This window comes from Plecotus auritus, assembly GCF_963455305.1.
Source record: "Plecotus auritus genome assembly, chromosome: 3".
NCBI lineage: Eukaryota > Metazoa > Chordata > Mammalia > Chiroptera > Vespertilionidae > Plecotus > Plecotus auritus.
This window is the reverse complement of record NC_137772.1, coordinates 171,248,569-171,268,095: the sequence shown is the minus strand read 5'-3', so window position 1 is coordinate 171,268,095 and position 19,527 is coordinate 171,248,569. Positions and strand designations below refer to the sequence as shown.

Here is a 19,527-nt window from a genome sequence, read left to right as displayed (position 1 = left end):
AGTGAGATCATGTGGTATTTTTCTTTCATTGCCTGGCTTATTTCACTTAGCATAATGTTCTCTAATTCCATCCAGGTGCCTACAAATGGTAATAATTCCTTCTTTTTTATGGCAGCATAGTATTCCATTGTGTAGATGTACCATAATTTTCTGATCCAGTCATCTGCTGATGGGCACCTAGGCTGTTTACAAATCTTAGCTATTGTAAATTGTGCTGCTATGAACATAGGGGTGCATATATCCTTTCTGATTGGTGTTTCTAGTTTCTTAGGATATATTCTTAGGAGTGGGATCACTGGGTCAAATGGGAGTTCCATTTTCAGTTTTTTGAGGAAACTCCATACTGTTCTCCACAGTGGCTGCACCAGTCTGCATTCCCACCAGCAGTGCACGAGGGTTCCTTTTTCTCCACATCCTCGCCAACACTTGTCATTTGTTGATTTGTTGATGATAGCCATTCTGACAGGTGTGAGATGCTATCGCATTGTAGTTTTGATTTGCATCTCTCGGATAATTAGTGACTTTGAGCATGTTTTCATGTGTCTCTTGACCTTCCTTCTGTCGTCTTTCAAAAAGATTCTATTTAGGTCCGTTGCCCATTTTTTTTATTGGATCATTTATCTTCCTTTTATTAAGTTGTATAAGCTGCCTGTAGATTTTGGAGATTAAACCTTTATCAGTGATACCATTTGCAAATACATTCTCCCATACAGTGGGATTTCTTGTTGTTTTGTTGATGGTTTCTTTTGCTGTGAAAAAACTTTTTATTTTGATGTAGTCCCATTTGTTTATTTTCTCTTTGGCTTCTGTTGCCCGAGGGGCAGTATCAGTGAAGAAGTTCTTTCGGCATATGTCTGAGATTTTGCTGCCTGTGGATTCCTCTAGTATTTTTATGGTTTCCCGTCTTATATTTAAGTCCTGTATCCATTTTGAGTTTATATTTGTGTATGGTGTAAGTTGGTGATCTAGTTTCATTTTTTTGCATGTATCTGTCCAATTTTCCCAACACCATTTATTGAAGAGACTGTCTTGACTCCATTGTATGCTCATGCCTCCTTTGTCAAATATTAATTGCGCATAGTGGTTTGGGTCAATATCTGGATTCTCTATTCTATTCCATTGTTCTATATGTCTGTTCTTGTGCCAGTACCAGGCTGTTTTGAGGACAGTGGCTTTGTAATACAGCTTGAAATCTGGTATTGAGATCCCTCCTACTTTATTCTTCTTTCTCAGGATTGTTGTGGCTATTCGGGGTCTTTTTTTGTTCCAGATGAATTTTTGGAGAGTTCTTTCTAGGTCTGTGAAATATGCCATTGGTATTTTAATGGGGAGTGCATTGAATTTATAGATTGCTTTGGGTAGTATGGACATTTTAATGATGTTGATTCTACCAATCCATGAACATGGTATGTTCTTCCATCTGTTTACATCTTCCTCTATCTCTTTTTTCAGTGTCCTGTAGTTTACCGCGTATAGGTCTTTTACCTCCTTGGTTAGGTTTATTCCTAAGTATCTTAATTTTTTTGGTGCGATGGTAAATGGGATTGCTTTTTTAGTCTCTCTTTCTGTAAGTTCACTATTGGTGTATAGAAATGCCATAGATTTCTTGGCCTTAATTTTGTATCCTGCTACATTGCCAAATTCATTTATTAAGTCTGTTAGTTTTTTGATGGAGTCTTTCAGGTTTTCTATGTACAATATCATGTCATCTGCAAATAAGGACAGCTTTACTTCTTCTTTTCCAATTTGGATGCCTTTTATTTCTTCTTCTTGTCTAATTGCAATGGCTAATACTTCCAGCACTATGTTGAACAGGAGTAGTGAGAGTGGGCATCCCTGTCTTGTTCCTGTTCTTAGGGGAAATGGTTTTAGTTTTTGCCCTTTGAGTATAATGTTAGCTGTGGGTTTATCATATATAGCTTTTATTATGTTGAGGTATGATCCTTCTATTCCCACCTTGTTGAGAGCTTTTATCAAGAAAGGGTGTTGGATTTTGTCAAATGCTTTTTCTGCATCAATTGATATGACTATGTGATTTTTATCTCTCAATTTGTTTATGTGAAGTATCACATTTATTGATTTGTGGATATTGTACCATCTTTGCATTCCTGGGATAAACCCTACTTGGTCATGGTGTATGATCTTTCTGATGTACTGCTGGATCCGATTTGCTAGAATTTTGTTGAGGATTTTGGCATCTACGTTCATGAGGGATATTGGCCTGTAATTCTCCTTCATTGTGTTATCTTTATCTGGTTTTGGTATTAGGGTGATGCTGGCTTCATCGAAGGAGCTTGGAAGTGTTCCTTCCTCATAAATTTTTTGGAATAGTCTGAGAAGGATAGGTTTTAGTTCTTCCTTGAATGTTTGGTATAACTCTCCTGTGAAGCCGTCTGGCCCCGGGCTTTTGTTTGCCGGAAGCTTTTTGATGACTGCTTCAATTTCTTCCATAGTTATTGGCATATTGAGCTGTTTAGATTCTTCCTGATTGAGTTTTGGAAGGTTATATTTTTCTAGGAATATGTCCATTTCCTCCTGGTTGTCCAGTTTTTTGGAATAGAGTTGTTCATATTATTTTTTAACAATCATTTGTATTTCGGCGGGATCTGTTGTTATTTCACCTCTTTCATTTCTGATTTTGTTTATTTGGGTCCTCTCTCTTTGCTTCTTGGTGAGCCTGGCTAGAGGTTCATCAATCTTGTTTATCCTTTCAAAGAACCAGCTCTTGGTTTTGTTGATCTTCTGTATTGTTTCTTTGGTCTGTAGGTCGTTTATCTCTGCTCTGATCTTTATTATTTCCTTCCTTCTGCTTACACTGGACTTTTCTTGTTGCTCTTTTTCTAACTCTTTGAGTTGTTGGGTTAGGTAATTTATTACCATTGTTTCTTGTTTTTGCAGTAGGCTTGTAGAGCTATGAACTTCCCTCTCAAGACTGCTTTCGCTGTGTCCCATAGATTTTGGATTGTAGTGTTTTCATTGTCATTTGTTGCCATGATGTTTTTTATTTCTTCCTTGATCTCTCTGGTAACCCAATCATTGTTTAATAGCATGCTGTTTAGTCTCCATGTGTTTTATTTCTTTGGGTTGTTTTTATTGTAGTTGATTTTCAGTTTTATGCCACTATGGTCTGAGAAAATGCTTGATATGATTTCTATCTTCTTGAATTTGAAGAGACTTTGCCTATGTCCCAACATATGGTCTATCTTTGAAAATGACCCATGTGCACTTGAGAAGAATGTATATTCTGTGGCTTTGGGGTGAAATGTTCTGAAGTTGTCAATTAATTCCATCTGGTGTAGTGAGTCATTTAGGATTGATGTTTCTTTGCTGATTTTTTGTTTAGAGGATTTGTCCAATGGTGATAGTGGGGTATTAAAGTCTCCTACTGTGATTGTATTGCTGTCAATCTCTCCCTTGATATCCTCCAGGAGTTTTTTTATGTTTTTGGGTGCTCCTGTATTCGGTGCGTATATGTTTACCAGAGTTATTTCTTCTTGTTGGATTGCTCCCTTTAGTATTATGAAGTGGCCTTCCTTATCTCTTGTTATGTCCTTCACTTTGAGATCTAATTTGTCAGATATAAGTATTGCTACCCCAGCTTTTTTTTTTTCATTTCCATTCACCTGGAAAACCTTTTTCCATCCCTTCACCCTCAGTCTGTGTGCGTCTTTTTTCTGAGGTGGGTTTCTTGTAGACAGCAGATATATGGGTCATGTTTTCTTATCCAATCCGTTACCCTATGTCTTTTGATTGGGGCATTTAATCCATTTACCTTTAAAGTTATTATTGATAGGTACTTATTTGTCACCATATTTTTTCTTTACCCCTGTGTTCCTTCTTCGCTTCCTATTACTTTTTTCTTTACAGCAGACCCTTTAGCATTTCTTGCATTGCTGGTTTGGTGGTAATAAATTCCCTTAGTCCTTTTGTGTCTGTGAAGCTCCTGATTTCACCTTCAATTTTGATTGATAGCCATGCTTGGTACAGTATTCTTGGATTCAGACCCTTCCTTTGCATGACTTTGTATATTTCATTCCATTCCCTTCTGGCCTGATGAGTTTCTGTTGAGAAATCAGTTGCTAGTCTGATGGGGGTTCATTTGTATGTAACTTTCTGTCTCTCTCTTGCCACTTTTAAGATTCTTATTTTGTCGTTGGTGTTTGCCAATTTAATTATAATGTGCCTTGGTGTCGGTCTTTTGGGGTTCATTTTGCTTGGGACTCTATGAGCTTCTTGGATTTGTGTGGGTTTTTTCTTCCCTGTATCAGGGAAATTTTCTGTCATTATTTCTTCAAAGAGGTTTTCTATTCCTTGTTCAGCTTCCTTTCTTTCTGGAACCCCTATTACGTGGATGTTGTTTTGTTTCATGTTGTCTCAAAGTTCCCTTAGGCTTTCCTCCTGCCTTTTAATTTTTTTTTTCTAGAAGTTGCTCTACTTGGGTATTTTTTCCCATCTTGTCTTCTAGCTCACTGATGCGGTCCTCTGCTTCTTCTAGTCTACTCTTGATGCTTTCTGTTGAGTTCTTTACAGCAGCAATGTCATTTTTCATTTCTTCTTGGTTCTTCTTCATTTCCTCTTGGTTCTTGCTTATATTGTCGAATTTGTCTTCCATTCTTTTCAGCCACCTTATGACCATTTCTCTGAATTCTTTCTCTGGAAGGTTTCTTGCCTCCATTTTGTTTACTTCCTTTTCTGGTGATGCCTGCTTTTCTTTCATATGTGGGCTGTTTCTTTGTCTCCCCATGGTCTCTCTTCTCTGGGTGTCTGGTTATGTAGTTCTCTCTCTCCTGCATTGATTTAAAGGCAAAAAATACAGCACTACCAGGTACAACACACAAGGCACTGAACATAAATTTATTCATGATATTAATAACCTCCAATAAGGTGACCACCAGAGAAAGGCAAATTAGGGGATAGGAGAGAAAGAAGAAGAGGAAAAAGAAAGAAAGGGGAAAAAAAGGAGTGTCAAAATGAAATTGGGAAAAGGAAAAAAAAAGTAAGAGAGACAAGAAAGAGACAAAGAGATAGGGGAACAAACTATATATATGGGGATAAAACTCCAATAGAACAATCACTAATCCCAGCAAATGCCAGCAACAAGTACCTGGGGATTAATACAAACTACAACACCAACTAATATTGAGTGAGGCAAGGGAAAACAGAAGCACAAAACAAACAAATAAATAAACAAACAAACAAAAGAAGAATAAGCAAAACAATCTCACAAAAAAAGCATAAAAATTCAATATAATCAACATTCAAGCAAACAACAACAAAAGGACAGAGAGAAAAACAATTTTTTGGATAGTTAAGACAGTGAAGAGAGAGGTGTGTAAGGACTTGGAGCAGGGGATTGGAGATTAGATATGTAAGTAGGGTGAAATTTTAACAGGGGGTAAACAGTAAGAATAGGGAAAATCTAAAGCAGGAAAGGGGTAAGATAAACACGACACCGAAAAGGGGAAGGTTAGGAAGAGTGTGATGGCATAAAGGTAGAGTTGAGATAAAGTAAAAGGATGCTAAAGGAAAGATGAAAATAGAATGTAGAACACTAATCCCAAAGTAAAATGACGAGAAAATAAAATGACACTTAAAAAAAAAAAAGATGAAATAGCAGTAGTAATAATACGGATTGAAAATAAAAACGTAATAATTTAAAAAATAAAATCAAGTGAGGAAAAAAGAAAAAAAATTAGTTTCTTGAGTAAAAGATGCAAAAAATGAAAATAAAAAATAAAAATAAAATGTGGAGTAGTGAAGGTCATTCACTTCCTCTGTTGTTCTGTTTGGCACGCCTGTTTCTCAGTCCGGACAGTATTTCAGTTCCCTGCATTCCACTACTCTTCAGTGTTGTAAGCCAATCCTGATTTTAAGCAGGCGGTGTGTCTTAATTTCTTTTATTCCTTTATTTTTGATTACACAAGAGTCAATTTGTGATTCAGCCCCTGGGTGGCAGTGTTTCTGGATTGACTTCCGGGTCTATCTATGGCCTCTCTAGGCAGTGTTAGAGCCTTCTTTCCCTGTGGCACTCACTACCGGTTTGTGGGAGTGGGCTGCCTCAGAGCTGGCTCTCCAATGGTCACTCCCCGCTCCAATCCCCAGGTTCCAGAAAAACAACTTTCCCCTGCAGTCTCCCAGGGTGTCCCCAACTGGGTGATCCTATGTATTGGGCTTAGTAATCAGAAGCAAGAATTTCAAGAGGAAAAAGCCCAAGTGTGCGAACTCATGGGCTGCGCGTAAGTCTAAGCAGCCGGCACACCTTGAAATTCTTAGGCTGTCCCTGAACGTCAGATCAAAATGGGTTGCTTTTTAGCGATCCCTTAGCAGCTCTGAGGACCCCCTTCCACATTCACAGATCATGCCAGCCCCAACAGCCAGGGATTTTTCTAGGCTCAGACTTCCCTGGTCTTCCAGCTCCCGCAAAACGTGCGTTCCTCTCTCCCTCCGGGACCAAAGACCTCACCTTATCCCTGGCGAAATCTGACCTTTCGGTAGTGGAGCGTAGAGGTCCTCTGAATCCGCGTGTTTGCGTCAACTGGGGACCTGTGTTCTGGGGCTCGCAGCTGTTCCGTGGGTGCTGCAGTTGTGGATTCTCAGGCTTCCGATAAGCTCCACTTTCCCGTTCAAGATGGCGCAAACTCCTCGTCGGAGCCTGTAGCTCCGGAAAGGGACCCAGCCACAGTGGGGGCTGCCAGGTCAGGGGAAACCCGTCTAGCAGTCCCCCACCTTCTTCTGAAGTTTAGCTGTCCCTTAACTTGCCAACAAACACTCCTCGTGCAACCCTCAGCTGTTCTTTCTTTCTACTCCAGGACAAGGCTCAGAACATGTCTGTCTATTCCACCGCCATTTTTCCTCCCTGCCCTTGGCATTTTAATTATGATGTGTCTTGGTGTGGTCCTCTTTGGATTCCTCTTGTTTGGGGTTCTCTGTGCTTCCTGGACTTGTAAGTCTATTTCTTTCACCAGGTAGGGGAAGTTTTCTGTCACTATTTCTTCAAATAGGTTTTCAATATCTTTCTCTCTCTCTTCTTCTGGCACCCCCATAATTTGGATGTTGCTACACTTGAAGTTGTCCCAGAGGCTCCTTACACTATCTTCATGTTTTTGGATTCTTTTTTCTTTTTGCTCTTCTGGTTGAGTGTTTTTTGCTTCCTCATATTTCAAATCATTGACTTAATTCTCAGGATCCTCTAGTCTACTGTTGCATTTCTGTATATCATTCTTTATTTCAGTCAGTGTATGCTTAATTTCTGACAGGTCCTTTTCCATATTTTTGGCATTCTCACTAAGATCTTTGAAGGTCTCACTAAGTTCCTCGGTGGTTTCTAGAGTGACCTTATAATTGTTATTTTGAACTCTATATCCAGTAGTTTGCTTTCTTCCATTTCTTTCATTTGTGACATGTTTCTTTGTCTCCACATTCTGGCTGGTTCCCTGTGTTTGCTTCTATGTATTGGGTAGCTGCTAATTGAGTTGATAGAGTGGCCTTGTATAGTAGGTGTCCTATAGGGACCCCTGGCTCAGCCTCCCCAATCACCTGAGGTGGACACTGTTGGTGCACCCTGTTGTGGGCTATGTTCACAGTCTTGTTGTAATTGAGCCTTGATGGCTGTTGGTGTCACTGTGGGGAAATGATCTCCAGGCCAATTGGCTGTAGGGACCAGCTGTGATTTCAGTGAGAAAGCTGCTGTGCAGGAGACACCCTTATGGATTAGGACTTGCTTCAGTGGGGCTTTGTGCTCACTGAGTCTGCCCTTTGAGTGTGTCACTTATGGATGTGTAGAGTTGTAATCTGGCATGGTCTCACACTGATCACTGGGTACACTGGATCTTGGGTCTCCAGGGATGTGCAAAGTCAGCCACTGCCTGGGGCCACCCAGCAGGAGCTACAGAGAGATATGCAGATTCCTCTTCTTTGTATCAGGTTTGGAATTGTCCATGCCAGGCCCAGCTATGAAGCAAGGCAGGCTGGTGCTGGAGCCAGCGTTGTGGCTTTTATTGATAGGTTTGGGGCTCCCTGACCCAGCTGCAGCTTTTTTGACAGTTTTAGGCTGGGAAAGGATACACCATTCATATACAAAAGCTGCTGAGCACAGCTTGGGTGGGGTTGTAAATTGGGTGGGGCGGGGTCTCAGGGAATCACCAGGGTGCAGCAAACAGCAATGGCTGCCAGTCAGCCCTTTACGGGGAAGTCCCAGCAGGGGAACAATGACTGCTGCAAGCATATCCATCTGGAAGAAAGCTGCCCCTGAGTTCCTGCCCCAATGCCAGACAGCTCAGCTTCTCCCCGTATGTATCTAGGTCCCCCAAAGCTTTGCTCGGCACTGGAGGTCAGAGCATGCAAGAGCTTGTAAATTCAGTTCACTGTGCTGGCCTTTTAAGAGTAGCAGTTGGGTCTCCAGCAGCCGGTGTGTCACTCAGCCCCAATCCGCACTGGTTTTTACAGTCCGTAGTTCTTATGGCTCGTAGGGACTTCTTTCCCCAGCTCTGGGACCCTGGGCTGGGGCTCTGGTGTGGGGCTGGGACTCCTTGCTCCTCCAGGTGGCCTCTGTAGAGGCAATCTCCCTCCCTATTTAAAAACCCGCACACCCGGTGCCGGACCAGCCCGTTCTGTGCCTCTACGCCTCCTACCAGTCTCAATGTGCTTTCTTCTTTACCTCTCTAGATGTAGTACTTCCACCCAGCCTGCTTTCCCGTGGTTCTGGATGATAGTTGTTCTTTATTTTAGTTGTAATTTTGACGTGGTTGTGGGAGGCAGCAAGTACAGGCGTTTACCTATGCCACCATCTTGGTTCTCTCCTCACCACAGAAATTTGTAATTATGTGTCCTAGACTTGTGCTAGCCTCCTGGTAATATAATTACTTTAATCCTATATAATAAAAGGGTAATATGCAAATTGACTGAATGGCAGAACTACCAGTCACTATGATGCACACTGACCACCAGGGGGCAGACCCTCAACACAAGTTGGTGGTCAGTGCGCTCCCACAGGGGGAACGCCACTCAGCCAGAAGCCGGGCTCAGGGCTGGCTAGCCCAGCGGTGGTGGCGGGAGCCTCTCCCACCCTGAGGGCTCCTGGACTGCAAGAGGGCACAGGCCGGGCTAAGGGCCCCCCTCCCCCAGAGTGCACATTTCATGCACCAGGCCTCTAGTAGTAATATAAGTTATTTTCTTACTTTTATATCTCTTTTTTTTCTCATTCTCTCCTCCATATAAAGTCCATATACTGTGCCCTGTAGAAACATAGTTTTCAGCAGGGTGCCAAAAGTGTCTGAAGTAATATGAATGTATTACATGGATTGAAGCATTCATAATGTAAAACCTTCAAGTACTATTGTATTTAATGGGATAAACTGAACAAGAGGTACAAAACAAATCTTATCTCTTTAACTTGCCCCTAACACTGACATCATTCTTTGGCACAGCCAGAGATAGAAGTAATGATTTGCAATTTCTAAGCCCATGTTTTTGGTTATTTTCAAAGTATCTGCATTGAATTGTCTGTTGCCAATTGATCACATATGACTTTCTTAGTTGTTCTCTGAGTGCCCGGGAAACAGGATACCATTTTCCAGCATCCTCTTCCCTGTGTGGTTCAAATGTATAGTTTATCAATGAGAGGACTTTGTGCAAAATTTGTAAAATGGAAAAACAGCAGAGGCTGGCTTTTTACATTTATTTTTATTGTTGACACTATTATAGATGTCCTCATCTGCCCCCCTTTTGCCCACCTCCACCCAGCCCCTGCCACCCCATCCCTCTCACCATGACCACACTATTGTCTGTGGGTTATGCATATATGTTCTTTGGCTAATCCTTTTATCTTCTTTCATCCATTCCTTCATTCACTCCCCTTCTGATAGCTGTCAGGCTGTTCCATGTACCCATGCCTCTATTTCTATTGTGTTTATCAATTTATTTTGTTTGTTAGGATTCCACATGTAAATGAGATCATATGGTATTTTTCTTTCTCTGATTTACTTATTTCACTTAGCATAATAATCTCCAGAGTTGTTCTATAGTCAGACTGGTGAGCAGACAGGAGATCCACAGTGGTTTTATAGCACGTTGAGAACTACCTACTTTACTGCTGAGAATATTGATAGATGCTTTCTCAGAAATTACTGCCATTTCCCACCATCTTTCCTGAACCAGTCTCCAAAGGACTCCAACCTGAGATGTATGCTATTAGTTTCCTCAATATTCTATCTGGTGTTCAAACATTATTTCCCTAGCTCTTCAAAAGCAGGTTGAGTTTTGAGGTCTATTGCAATGGACACAGATAATAGTGTGGTGTAGGCCTGGGGAGGGGGTGGGAACAGAGAGGAAGGGGTCAATTGGGGAAAAGGGAGGGACAACTGTAACACTTTCAACAACAACAAAAAATTTTAAATTTTTTTCAAAAAAAATCATAGGAGTTAATTTGGAACACAGATGGGCTTCTAAAATGAGCCACAAAATGTCATGGTATTCCTCCACATGTATCCTTCTTTTTCTCCTCTAGGGACATTCCCAGTCGTCCAACTTCCTTAGAGAATGGAAAGTGAAGGGTAGAGTTACCAAGACATGGAGAAGCATTCCCTTTTATCTATTTCCCTTTGACAGACAGCTTATTTCAAAGGACATTGTGGGATGGTTACAGCTTTCAGCGATTGGCATTTCAGAATATGGTACATCCTGATTTTCACACTGGTCAGTCTCAGGGAGAGATTCCTCAGAGAATAAGAATGCCAAGGTGTAGGACTAGGGGTGAGAAAGCAAGCTATGACTCAAGGACACCAGATATTCTACTAAATCACATCAGCAAAAAGGAATGAACTAAGGATGCATGTAATAGTATGGGTACACCTCAAAAACATTATGCTTCTTAAATTTGATTACACTAATAGAACCAAAATGGGTCAGGCATTTTTAATTTGAAAATAGTTTAAAATATATAGAAAGATCCCCAACCCCATATGTAAATAAATTATATCTAAATTTCTTTCATGGATTACTATCATTTGTAGGCCTAATACTGCAATGCAATATAAGCAATTTTAATCAAAGCCTGGAGTTCAATTATTTCTACACCAAACAATACCTAATAATGTTACAAATACCATATGCTCAATCACTGTAACTCTCCTTTTCACATTTTATATCTCTGATTATAGAACACTTGGAATCTTTTATTTCCTTATTCAACTTTCAAGTTTCAGCATAAATAACTTTTTGAAAGGCTACCATGATCCTTAAACTTATTTAATTTCGCTCTTTTTCATCACAATAGCAATTATTGCATGTTATAATTATCAGATTTTGAGTTTTATCTCACATTTTAGCTGAGAAAATACTTAAATACTTAAGATCACATGCAATGCTTAGCAATTAGCACACACATGTTGAAATAATTAACCACGTATATCTTGCAAGGTTTAGTTTTTGAAAGCATTCAGTACATAAAAGTATTTATGGGAAGAGATATTTCTAGTCAAAGGTAGAATTAAATATTCTGAATTGGAGAAGGCAGTTTACTACTAAAGAGCAAAAAAATCTATTCAGAAAGAACAGAGAGAAGTACAGAGATCAGGAAGACTTAGTAAGCCTAATAGGATATAAATCATTGAGGGGAGAAATGGCATAGCTAGGAACGAATGAACTGAAAGTTGTTTTCAATTTCCCCATTCATGTTTCGACAACGTATTACTTACACCCCAATTTTGTCTCATTGTTTTCAAAATAACAAAACCTTTGAAGCATATCCTTGAGAGCTTCTTTCACCTGCTGGTTCCTTAGAGTGTAAATGAAGGGGTTTAGTAAGGGAGCAACAGAGGTATTGAGCAGAGCTACGCCTTTAGTTAAAGACACCCGTTCCCTTGCTGAAGGTTTCATATACATAAAGATGCAACTCCCATAAGTAATAGAGACAACAACCATGTGTGAGGAACAGGTGGAAACGGCCTTTGTTCGCTGTTGAACAGAAGGGAATTTTAGAATGGTTTTGATGATGTACACGTAGGAGAGGACCACTAACAACAAAGTGATGACAAGTGTCACCACAGCTAAGACAAAGGCCATCGATTCCATGAAATGTGTGTCCGTACAAGAGATCTGCAGTAAAGGAGAAGTGTCACAGAGGAAGTGATCAATAGTTTTGGAAGCACAGAAATCCAGCTTGAGTCCCAAGACCAAAAAGGGAAATATGATTAGGAATCCAGATATCCAAGAGCTGAGTACAAGCTGACAGCACACTTTGCTGTTCATAATGATGGGGTAATGCAGCGGTTTGCAGATGGCAACATAGCGGTCATAGGACATGGCAGCCAGAAGGTAAAATTCTGTAGCTCCCAATAAAATAAAAAAGAACAATTGAGTTACACAACCACCGTAGGAAATTGTTTTGTCTCCAGTCAGAATGCTTATTAAGAATCGTGGAATGCAGACGGTTGTGAATGAAATCTCTAAGAAGGAGAAATTTCGGAGGAAGAAATACATTGGAGTCTTGAGACGGGGATCCAGCATGGTGAGGAGAATGATAATTAAGTTCCCTGTCAGGCTCAAGATGTAATTGAAAAATAGAAACAGGAAAATCACAATTTGCAACAGAGGGTCATCTGTCAGTCCAAGCAAAATGAACTCTATTTCTGTTGACTTGTTCATTTCTTTTTTATTTTCCTATCAAAGCTAGAAAAAAAAATTAAAGCACAAGTGAGAAAATAGTTTTCTTTATTCTCTGCCATAGAATGTTTCACATTCAGAAACTTACCAGTGTGTAAATATTTTCACAAATCTACTTTGAGTTCATCAAAATGAACATGTCCTCTAAAGTCAGTCATCTTTATAAAAATGCTGAGTATTTTCCTTTGACAAGATTGAAATAAGTCTCACTGTGGTTTATCAGTCATTCAGACTTTACCTCTACAATTTAACATTGATCTATATCATCTTGCAAAGACTTTACCCTAATAGACTATTTAAATAGTTCAGACATTCTATTTTCTGAAATTAGCAAATATTTTGAGTAATTTTATTCCTTTTAGTCATCACTAAGTTCCATTTTATATGTCCTTTCTTTTATTTATTTATTTATTTTTTTTTTTTTTTTGTAGCATTTCTTTTACCTTTTTTCGACTCCATCTGCTTGCCTATTCATACATTTTACCAGTGGCCTTTAGATTCAACACTTAGAAAATTCCCAGTTGCCCTAACCGGTTTGGCTCAGTGGATAGAGCGTCCGCCTGCGGAATGAAGGGTCCCAGGTTCGATTCCGGTCAAGGGCATGTACCTTGGTTGCGGGCACATCCCCAGTGGGGAGTGTGCAGGAGGCAGCTGATCGATGTTTCTTTCTCATCGATGTTTCTAACTCTATCCCTCTCCCTACCTCTCTGTAAAAAATCAATAAAATGTATTAAAAAGAAAAAAGAAAATTCCCAGGAAATCAGTAACAATTATTCAAATCTGGATGACTTAGGAAATAAACAAACAGAAAAACTGAAATAAGTCTTCCTATATTTTAATCTATTTTTACTTTATTCAATTATAGTAGTTTTATATAACCTTCTTTATGGTTGTGCAGATTACATTAAGAAGCTGTAGCTTTCTGTTTGCATATAAAATGATCTTAAGCACAGTCACAGTTCTTCTCACTGACTAGTGTTATAACAATATTCCATAGTTACTAATTACAATTTGTTTGCTGTTAATTATATTATTTGTAATAGAGCACGACTCTTTGTCTTAGCCAATTTTCAGAATTGCCAGATGATATTCAAAAGTCTTTCTTCTTCCCCCCATGTTTTAAAAATATAAACTATAATAGAAAAAAATCAAATGTCACATAAGTACTTTTATTTCTTATCAACTAAGTTTATTCAAATATATTCCACTACTTTTCTAGATAAGCTGATATTATTTTATTCATACGTATTCTTTTTAAAGTTCCTAAATCCCTAGAATATTTATGTTAAACATATCTGAATGCTTGCCACCAGTTTTAATCTGTTTATTGTCTATGAATAATGTTAGTCCTTGCATTTCCACATAAATATTTCTATTTGATTGTTCCTTAAGTTTTTCCATTAATCACTTTTTTTCATTAAAATATAAATCTATATTTCTTATTCATTACCTGTGGAATTTTATGACATGGTAGGCTAACTATAACTTGTAAAGACATTATTTCATCATTTTCTAGTTTTAATAATCTTCTGAGTTTTGTTAAACACACCAATTGTTTTTAAATTTGAACTGGGTGTAAATGTTTTGTTAGATTTCCTCAAGAAGTGAAAAATAGCTTCTTCAAATTTATCTAATTCAGATAAAGTTCATAGGGTTAGATAAAGAAAATGAATTAGTCATTTACCTATGAAAATACATGTTATATTTATATATGTTCATAGCAAAACTTTATAGACGTTTTTATTTCTCCATCAAAAAGAATGGATCAATAAGACAATTTAAAGACAAGTTTAGTTATCTTGTACTTCCAAAATATTTTCTTAATTTCTGATTTAAAAAAAGACATATTAAAATTAAAATTTGACTTACCTTGCACAGGGCATATTGGGATTTTCTTTTTTGTTATGGTATATAATAGAATATATGAACTAATTAAATTAAGAGTGATGATAATCAGATAATCATTTCAGGACTTCATTCAATTATTAAAAGGATGTTTTACAAAAATCAATGTTTTCTTCAGAAGAATTCAAATAAAAAATGAAATGTTTTTTATTTATTTTTTAAAATATTTTCCATTTTTCACTTAAGTTCACACTCACAACGTATCTCATTATTCAGATACTAAAGAACATTGATGTATCTCTACCATCCCTTCCAGTTTGGTTAAATTTTTACTAAGTTTTTCTTAGTCTTTAACTGGAAGTGTTATATCACAGGTGATTAAAATCTAAGAAGAAATATGTTTAAGTACAGAAATTTAACATATCCCATGATTCAAACTAAATTTTATCTTTTAGCTCAATAAGGACCCAAGGGAACCTACTGAAATCAGCAAACAATATTCCCCTAAAGACGTATTCAGAAAGTACAATTTATGTGCCAATAAAAAAGAATTCCACTCAGTTGTTTCTTTTTTTTAATCTGGGAAATATGAAACAAAAATATGAATTGTTTCATAGTCTAAAGACAATATAGGAAAACCTTCTGGTCTTTAGTAAGAAACTTTCTTTTGCTATTATTAAAATAATAATAGTAATAATAATAATAGGCCCATATCAGATTTTAAAGTTGCAAAGAAATTCAATTTAAATAAGAGTTTTAACTGTATATTACTAAAATATTTCTGAGGTTTCTCTTTTAATTGTAAGAGAGTGGAGTGTTTTTGTTATAGTTGTTGTTTAGAAATATGGGGAAAACAAACGTATGATGGCACATTACTTTTATGGCATGAGGACCTATTCAGGAGAATTCAAATATCTGAAACTTTTTTAAATTTCTTTATTGATTAAGGTATTGAACTGTATTGATATAAAAGATTCTGCTCAAGTTAAGTAAAGTGGATTGGTTACATATATTATATATGCAAATTATTATGAAACAAATTCCCTGATGATTTTGTCATGATCCAAATAAAAGTTGTCAAAAGGAAGTTTTAAAAGACTTGCTATTGGTATTTAAATATGAAGAAAATTTTATTTTTTAAAAAATATTTTTTAATTTTAAATTTTTAAAAATTTAAGTATAGTTAATATACAATATTATATTAGCTATATTAGTTTTAGGTGTACAATATAGTGATTTGATATGTTTATACTTTACAATGTGATTGCCCCAATAATTCTAGTTATCATCTGTCAGTGTGCAAACTTACATCAATATTAAGAAAATTTCTTAAGAAAGCTTTAAGTCAACTATCAGAATTCACAGATTTGAATGGTAGCCCAAACATTGCTCTTATACAACAAACACAACATCAGATCAATGTCTATAGAAACTTATAGTTTTTCAACTTATTTAAATTCTTGTTTAAAAATCAGTTACTCCTAGAAGTGGGATCACTGGGTCAAATGGGAGTTCAGAAACACCAGTCAGAAAGAATATATGCACCCCTATGTTCCTAGGCGCACAATTACAATAGCTAAGATTTGGTAACAGCCCATCAGCAGATGAGTGCATAAAAAAAAGCTGTAATACATTTACAAAATGGAATGCTATGCACCTGTAAAAAAGAACTCTTACTATTTGCAACAGCATGGAGGGACCTGGAGAGTATTGTGCTAAGCAAAATAAGCCAGTCAGAGAAAGAGAAGTATCACATAATCTCACTCATATGTGAAATCTAATGAACAAAATAAACTGATGAACAAAATAGATCCAGAGACATAAAAGCATGAAACAGACTGATGAATCTCAGAGGGATGGTGAAGGTAGGGGTGTTGGGAGAGCGATTAACCAAAGAACTTTTATGCATATACTAGAGACCCAGTGCACAAAATTTGTGCATGGAGGGGGGTGGTCCCTCAGCATGACCTGCACCCTTTCACAATCCAGAACCACTCAGGGGATGTCCAACTGCCAGTTTAGGCCCGATCAGCAGTCAGACATCCCTCTCCAATCTGGGACTGCTGGCTCCTAACCGCTCGCCTGCCTGCCTGCCTGCCTGATCACCCCTAACCACTCTGCCTACCTGGCTCATTGCCCCTAACCACTTGCCTGCCTGCCTGATCGCCCCTAACCACCTCTGCCTGAATGCCTGATCACCCCTAACTGCTTGCCTGCCTGTCTGGTCTTCCCTAACCACTCATCTGCCTGCCTGATTGCCCCTAAACACTATGCATGCCTGCCTAATAACCCCTCTGCCTGCCTGCCTGGTCTCCCCAACCACTCATCTGCCTGCCTGATCACCCCTGCTTGCCTGCCTGCCTGATCACCCCTAACCCCCTCTGCCTGCCTGCCTGATCACCCCCAATCACTCTGCCTGCCTGCCTGATTGCCCCTAACTGCTCTCTTGCCTGCCTGATCACCCCTAACCACTCTGCTTGCCTGCCTGATCGCCCCTAACCACTCTGCCTGCCTGTCTGATCACCCCTAACCACTCTGCCTGGCTGCCTGGTTGCCCCTAACTGCTTGCCTGCCTGTCTGCCTGATCACCCCTAACCACTCACCTACCTGCCTGATCACCCCTGCTTGCCTGCCTGCCTAATCACTACTAACCACTTTGCCTGCCTGCCTGATCACCCCTAACTGCATCTGCCTGCCTGCCTGATAACCCACAACTGCTTACCTGCCTGACTGATCGCCCCTAACCACTCTGCCTGCCTGCCTGATTGCCCCTAACCACTCTGCCTGCCTGCCTGATCACCCCTAACTGCTCGCCTGCCTGCCTGCCTGATCACCCTTAACCGCTCGCCTGCCTGACTGATTGCCCCTAACCCCTCAGTCTGCCTGCCTGATCACCCCTAACTGCCCACCTGCCTGCCTGCCTGATCACCCTTAACCGCTCGCCTGCCTGCCTGATTGCCCCTAACCACTCTATTTCCCGCCTGATCATCCCTAACTGCTTGCCTGCCTGCCTGATCACTCCTAACCGCCTCTGCCTCGGCCAGAAGAATGTCCGTAATGATGTCTGGAAGGTCATTCAGCTGTCCAGTCTAATTAGCATATTACACTTTTATTATTATAGATGCATAATCCATGGACAGAGACAATAGTGTGGTGAAGGCCAGAGTGGGGAGGAATGGGGGGTGAAGGGGACCAGGTGGACAGGGTCAATGTTATAAAAAAGGGGACATATGTAATACTTTCAACAATAAAGATAAATTTAAAAATTGAATGGGGAAATACATTTTGGTATCTGTACTAATGAAAGGGTAATATGCTAATTAGACCAGACGTCTTCTGAACATCTATCTGGACGTCCTTCCAGACAAAGCCATAGTGGTGGGGGCCGAGGCAGAGGTGGTTATGGGTGATCAGGCCAGCAGGCAGAGGCAGTTAGGGGTGATCAGGCGAGCAGGGAAGGGCAGTTAGGGGCAACCCGGCTGGCAGAGGAGGGTGGTTAGGGGTGACCAGGCTGGCAGGGGAAGGTGGTTAGGGGCAATCAGGCCAGCAGGCAGAGGTGGTTAGGGGCTATCAGGCAGGCAGGGGAGGGTGGTTAGGGGCAATCAGGCCAGCAGGCAGAGAAATTAGGGGCAATCAGGCAGGCAGGTGAGCGGTTAGGAGCCAGCGGTCCTGGATTGCAAGAGGGATGTCTGACTGCCATCTTAGGCCCGATCCCTAAACTGGCAGTTGGACATTCCCTGAGGAGTCCTGGATTGGAGAGGGTGCAGGCCGGGCTGAGGGGCACGCCCCCCCCCCCCCCCATACACAAATTTCATGTACCAGGCCTCTAGTCCTCTATAATAAAAGGGTAATATGCAAATAGACTGAATGGCAGAACCACCAATCAAAGCATAATATGCTAATGATATGCTAAGGCTGCTCAATCGCTCGCTATGATGTGCACTGACCACCAGGGGGCAGATGCTCCAACTGGTAGGTTAGCTTGCTGCTGGGGTCCATCTGATTGGGACTGAGCGAGATGGACCAGACATGCCCTCTCTCACGGTTCCTCCCCGGCCCGATCATGCACCAATGGGGTCACTCAGCCTGGCCTGTGCCTTCTCTCAATCCAGGACCCCTCGGGGTATGTTGGAGAGCCAGTTTCAGCCTGATCCCGCAGGCCACTCCTCTTGGGAGGGTTCCAGACACAGGGCTCATGGCTGGCAAGCACTACTGTGGCAGCACGAGCCACTCCCGATTGGGACTGATTGGGCGTGAGCCTGTGGCAGGCACAGTAGGGCTGGGATGAGCGGGAGCAGCAGGTAGCAGCTGCAGGCAACGTTGGACTGTGGGTTTTGGCCTGATTCCTGCAGGCCACCCAGAGGGACTCCACCCATGCACAAATTTGTGCACCGGACCTCTAGTATTCATATAATAAAAAACTACTAGCTACATACAAAAAGGAATAAACTGTTAGAACAAATAAAATAGAAAATTTCAAAAACATTATGCTGAGTGAAATATTTCAGACACAAAATAGTACATGCTGCATTCCATACATTTATAATCCTATAACAGGAAAAACAAATTTATAGTGACAGAAAGCAGGTCAGTAATTGAAGGAGATCAGAGAGGGAATGTTTTGAGATAACAAAGGTATTATACACCTAGTGGGGGGGTTGATTACTGGGATGGATATTTCCAAACTTTCTCAAACTTTACTCTTAAAATGGATGCATTTTATTATGTATAAATTATATCCCAATAATTTTTATTTAAAAAGCAAAGAGAATAAGCAAAATAACTTCAGGTACGTCACATAATGGAATACATTCACCAACAATTAAAATTTTAGGTATAGATCCTAGCCAGGTAGCTCAGTTGGTTGGAGTGTCATTATGATATGCCAAAGTTGTGGGTTCAATCCCAGGTTAGGGTACGTACAAGAATCAACCAATGAATGCATAAATAAGTGCAAAAAAATATTTTTTTAAATATATTTTATTGATATTTTACAGAGAGGAAGGGAGAGAGATAGAGAGT

The 19,527-nt window shown here is 39.8% G+C and overlaps 2 protein-coding genes across 2 annotated transcripts in view; one reads left to right on the top strand and one right to left on the bottom strand.

The window, feature by feature from the left end:
- Positions 1 to 19,527, top strand: part of LOC308244235 (olfactory receptor 6C68-like) — a gene marked incomplete at both ends in the record, with an annotated part of 109,921 nt that overhangs the window by 72,650 nt on the left and 17,744 nt on the right. The gene's annotated exons all lie outside the window — the stretch shown is intronic.
- LOC308245254 (olfactory receptor 6C6-like) lies at positions 11,686 to 12,642 on the bottom strand (the record flags this gene model as incomplete). The annotated part of the gene is made up of 1 exon (XM_080662213.1): positions 11,686 to 12,642. The coding sequence occupies one exon, from the start codon at positions 12,640 to 12,642 to the stop codon at positions 11,686 to 11,688; it is 957 nt and encodes a 318-aa protein (XP_080518339.1).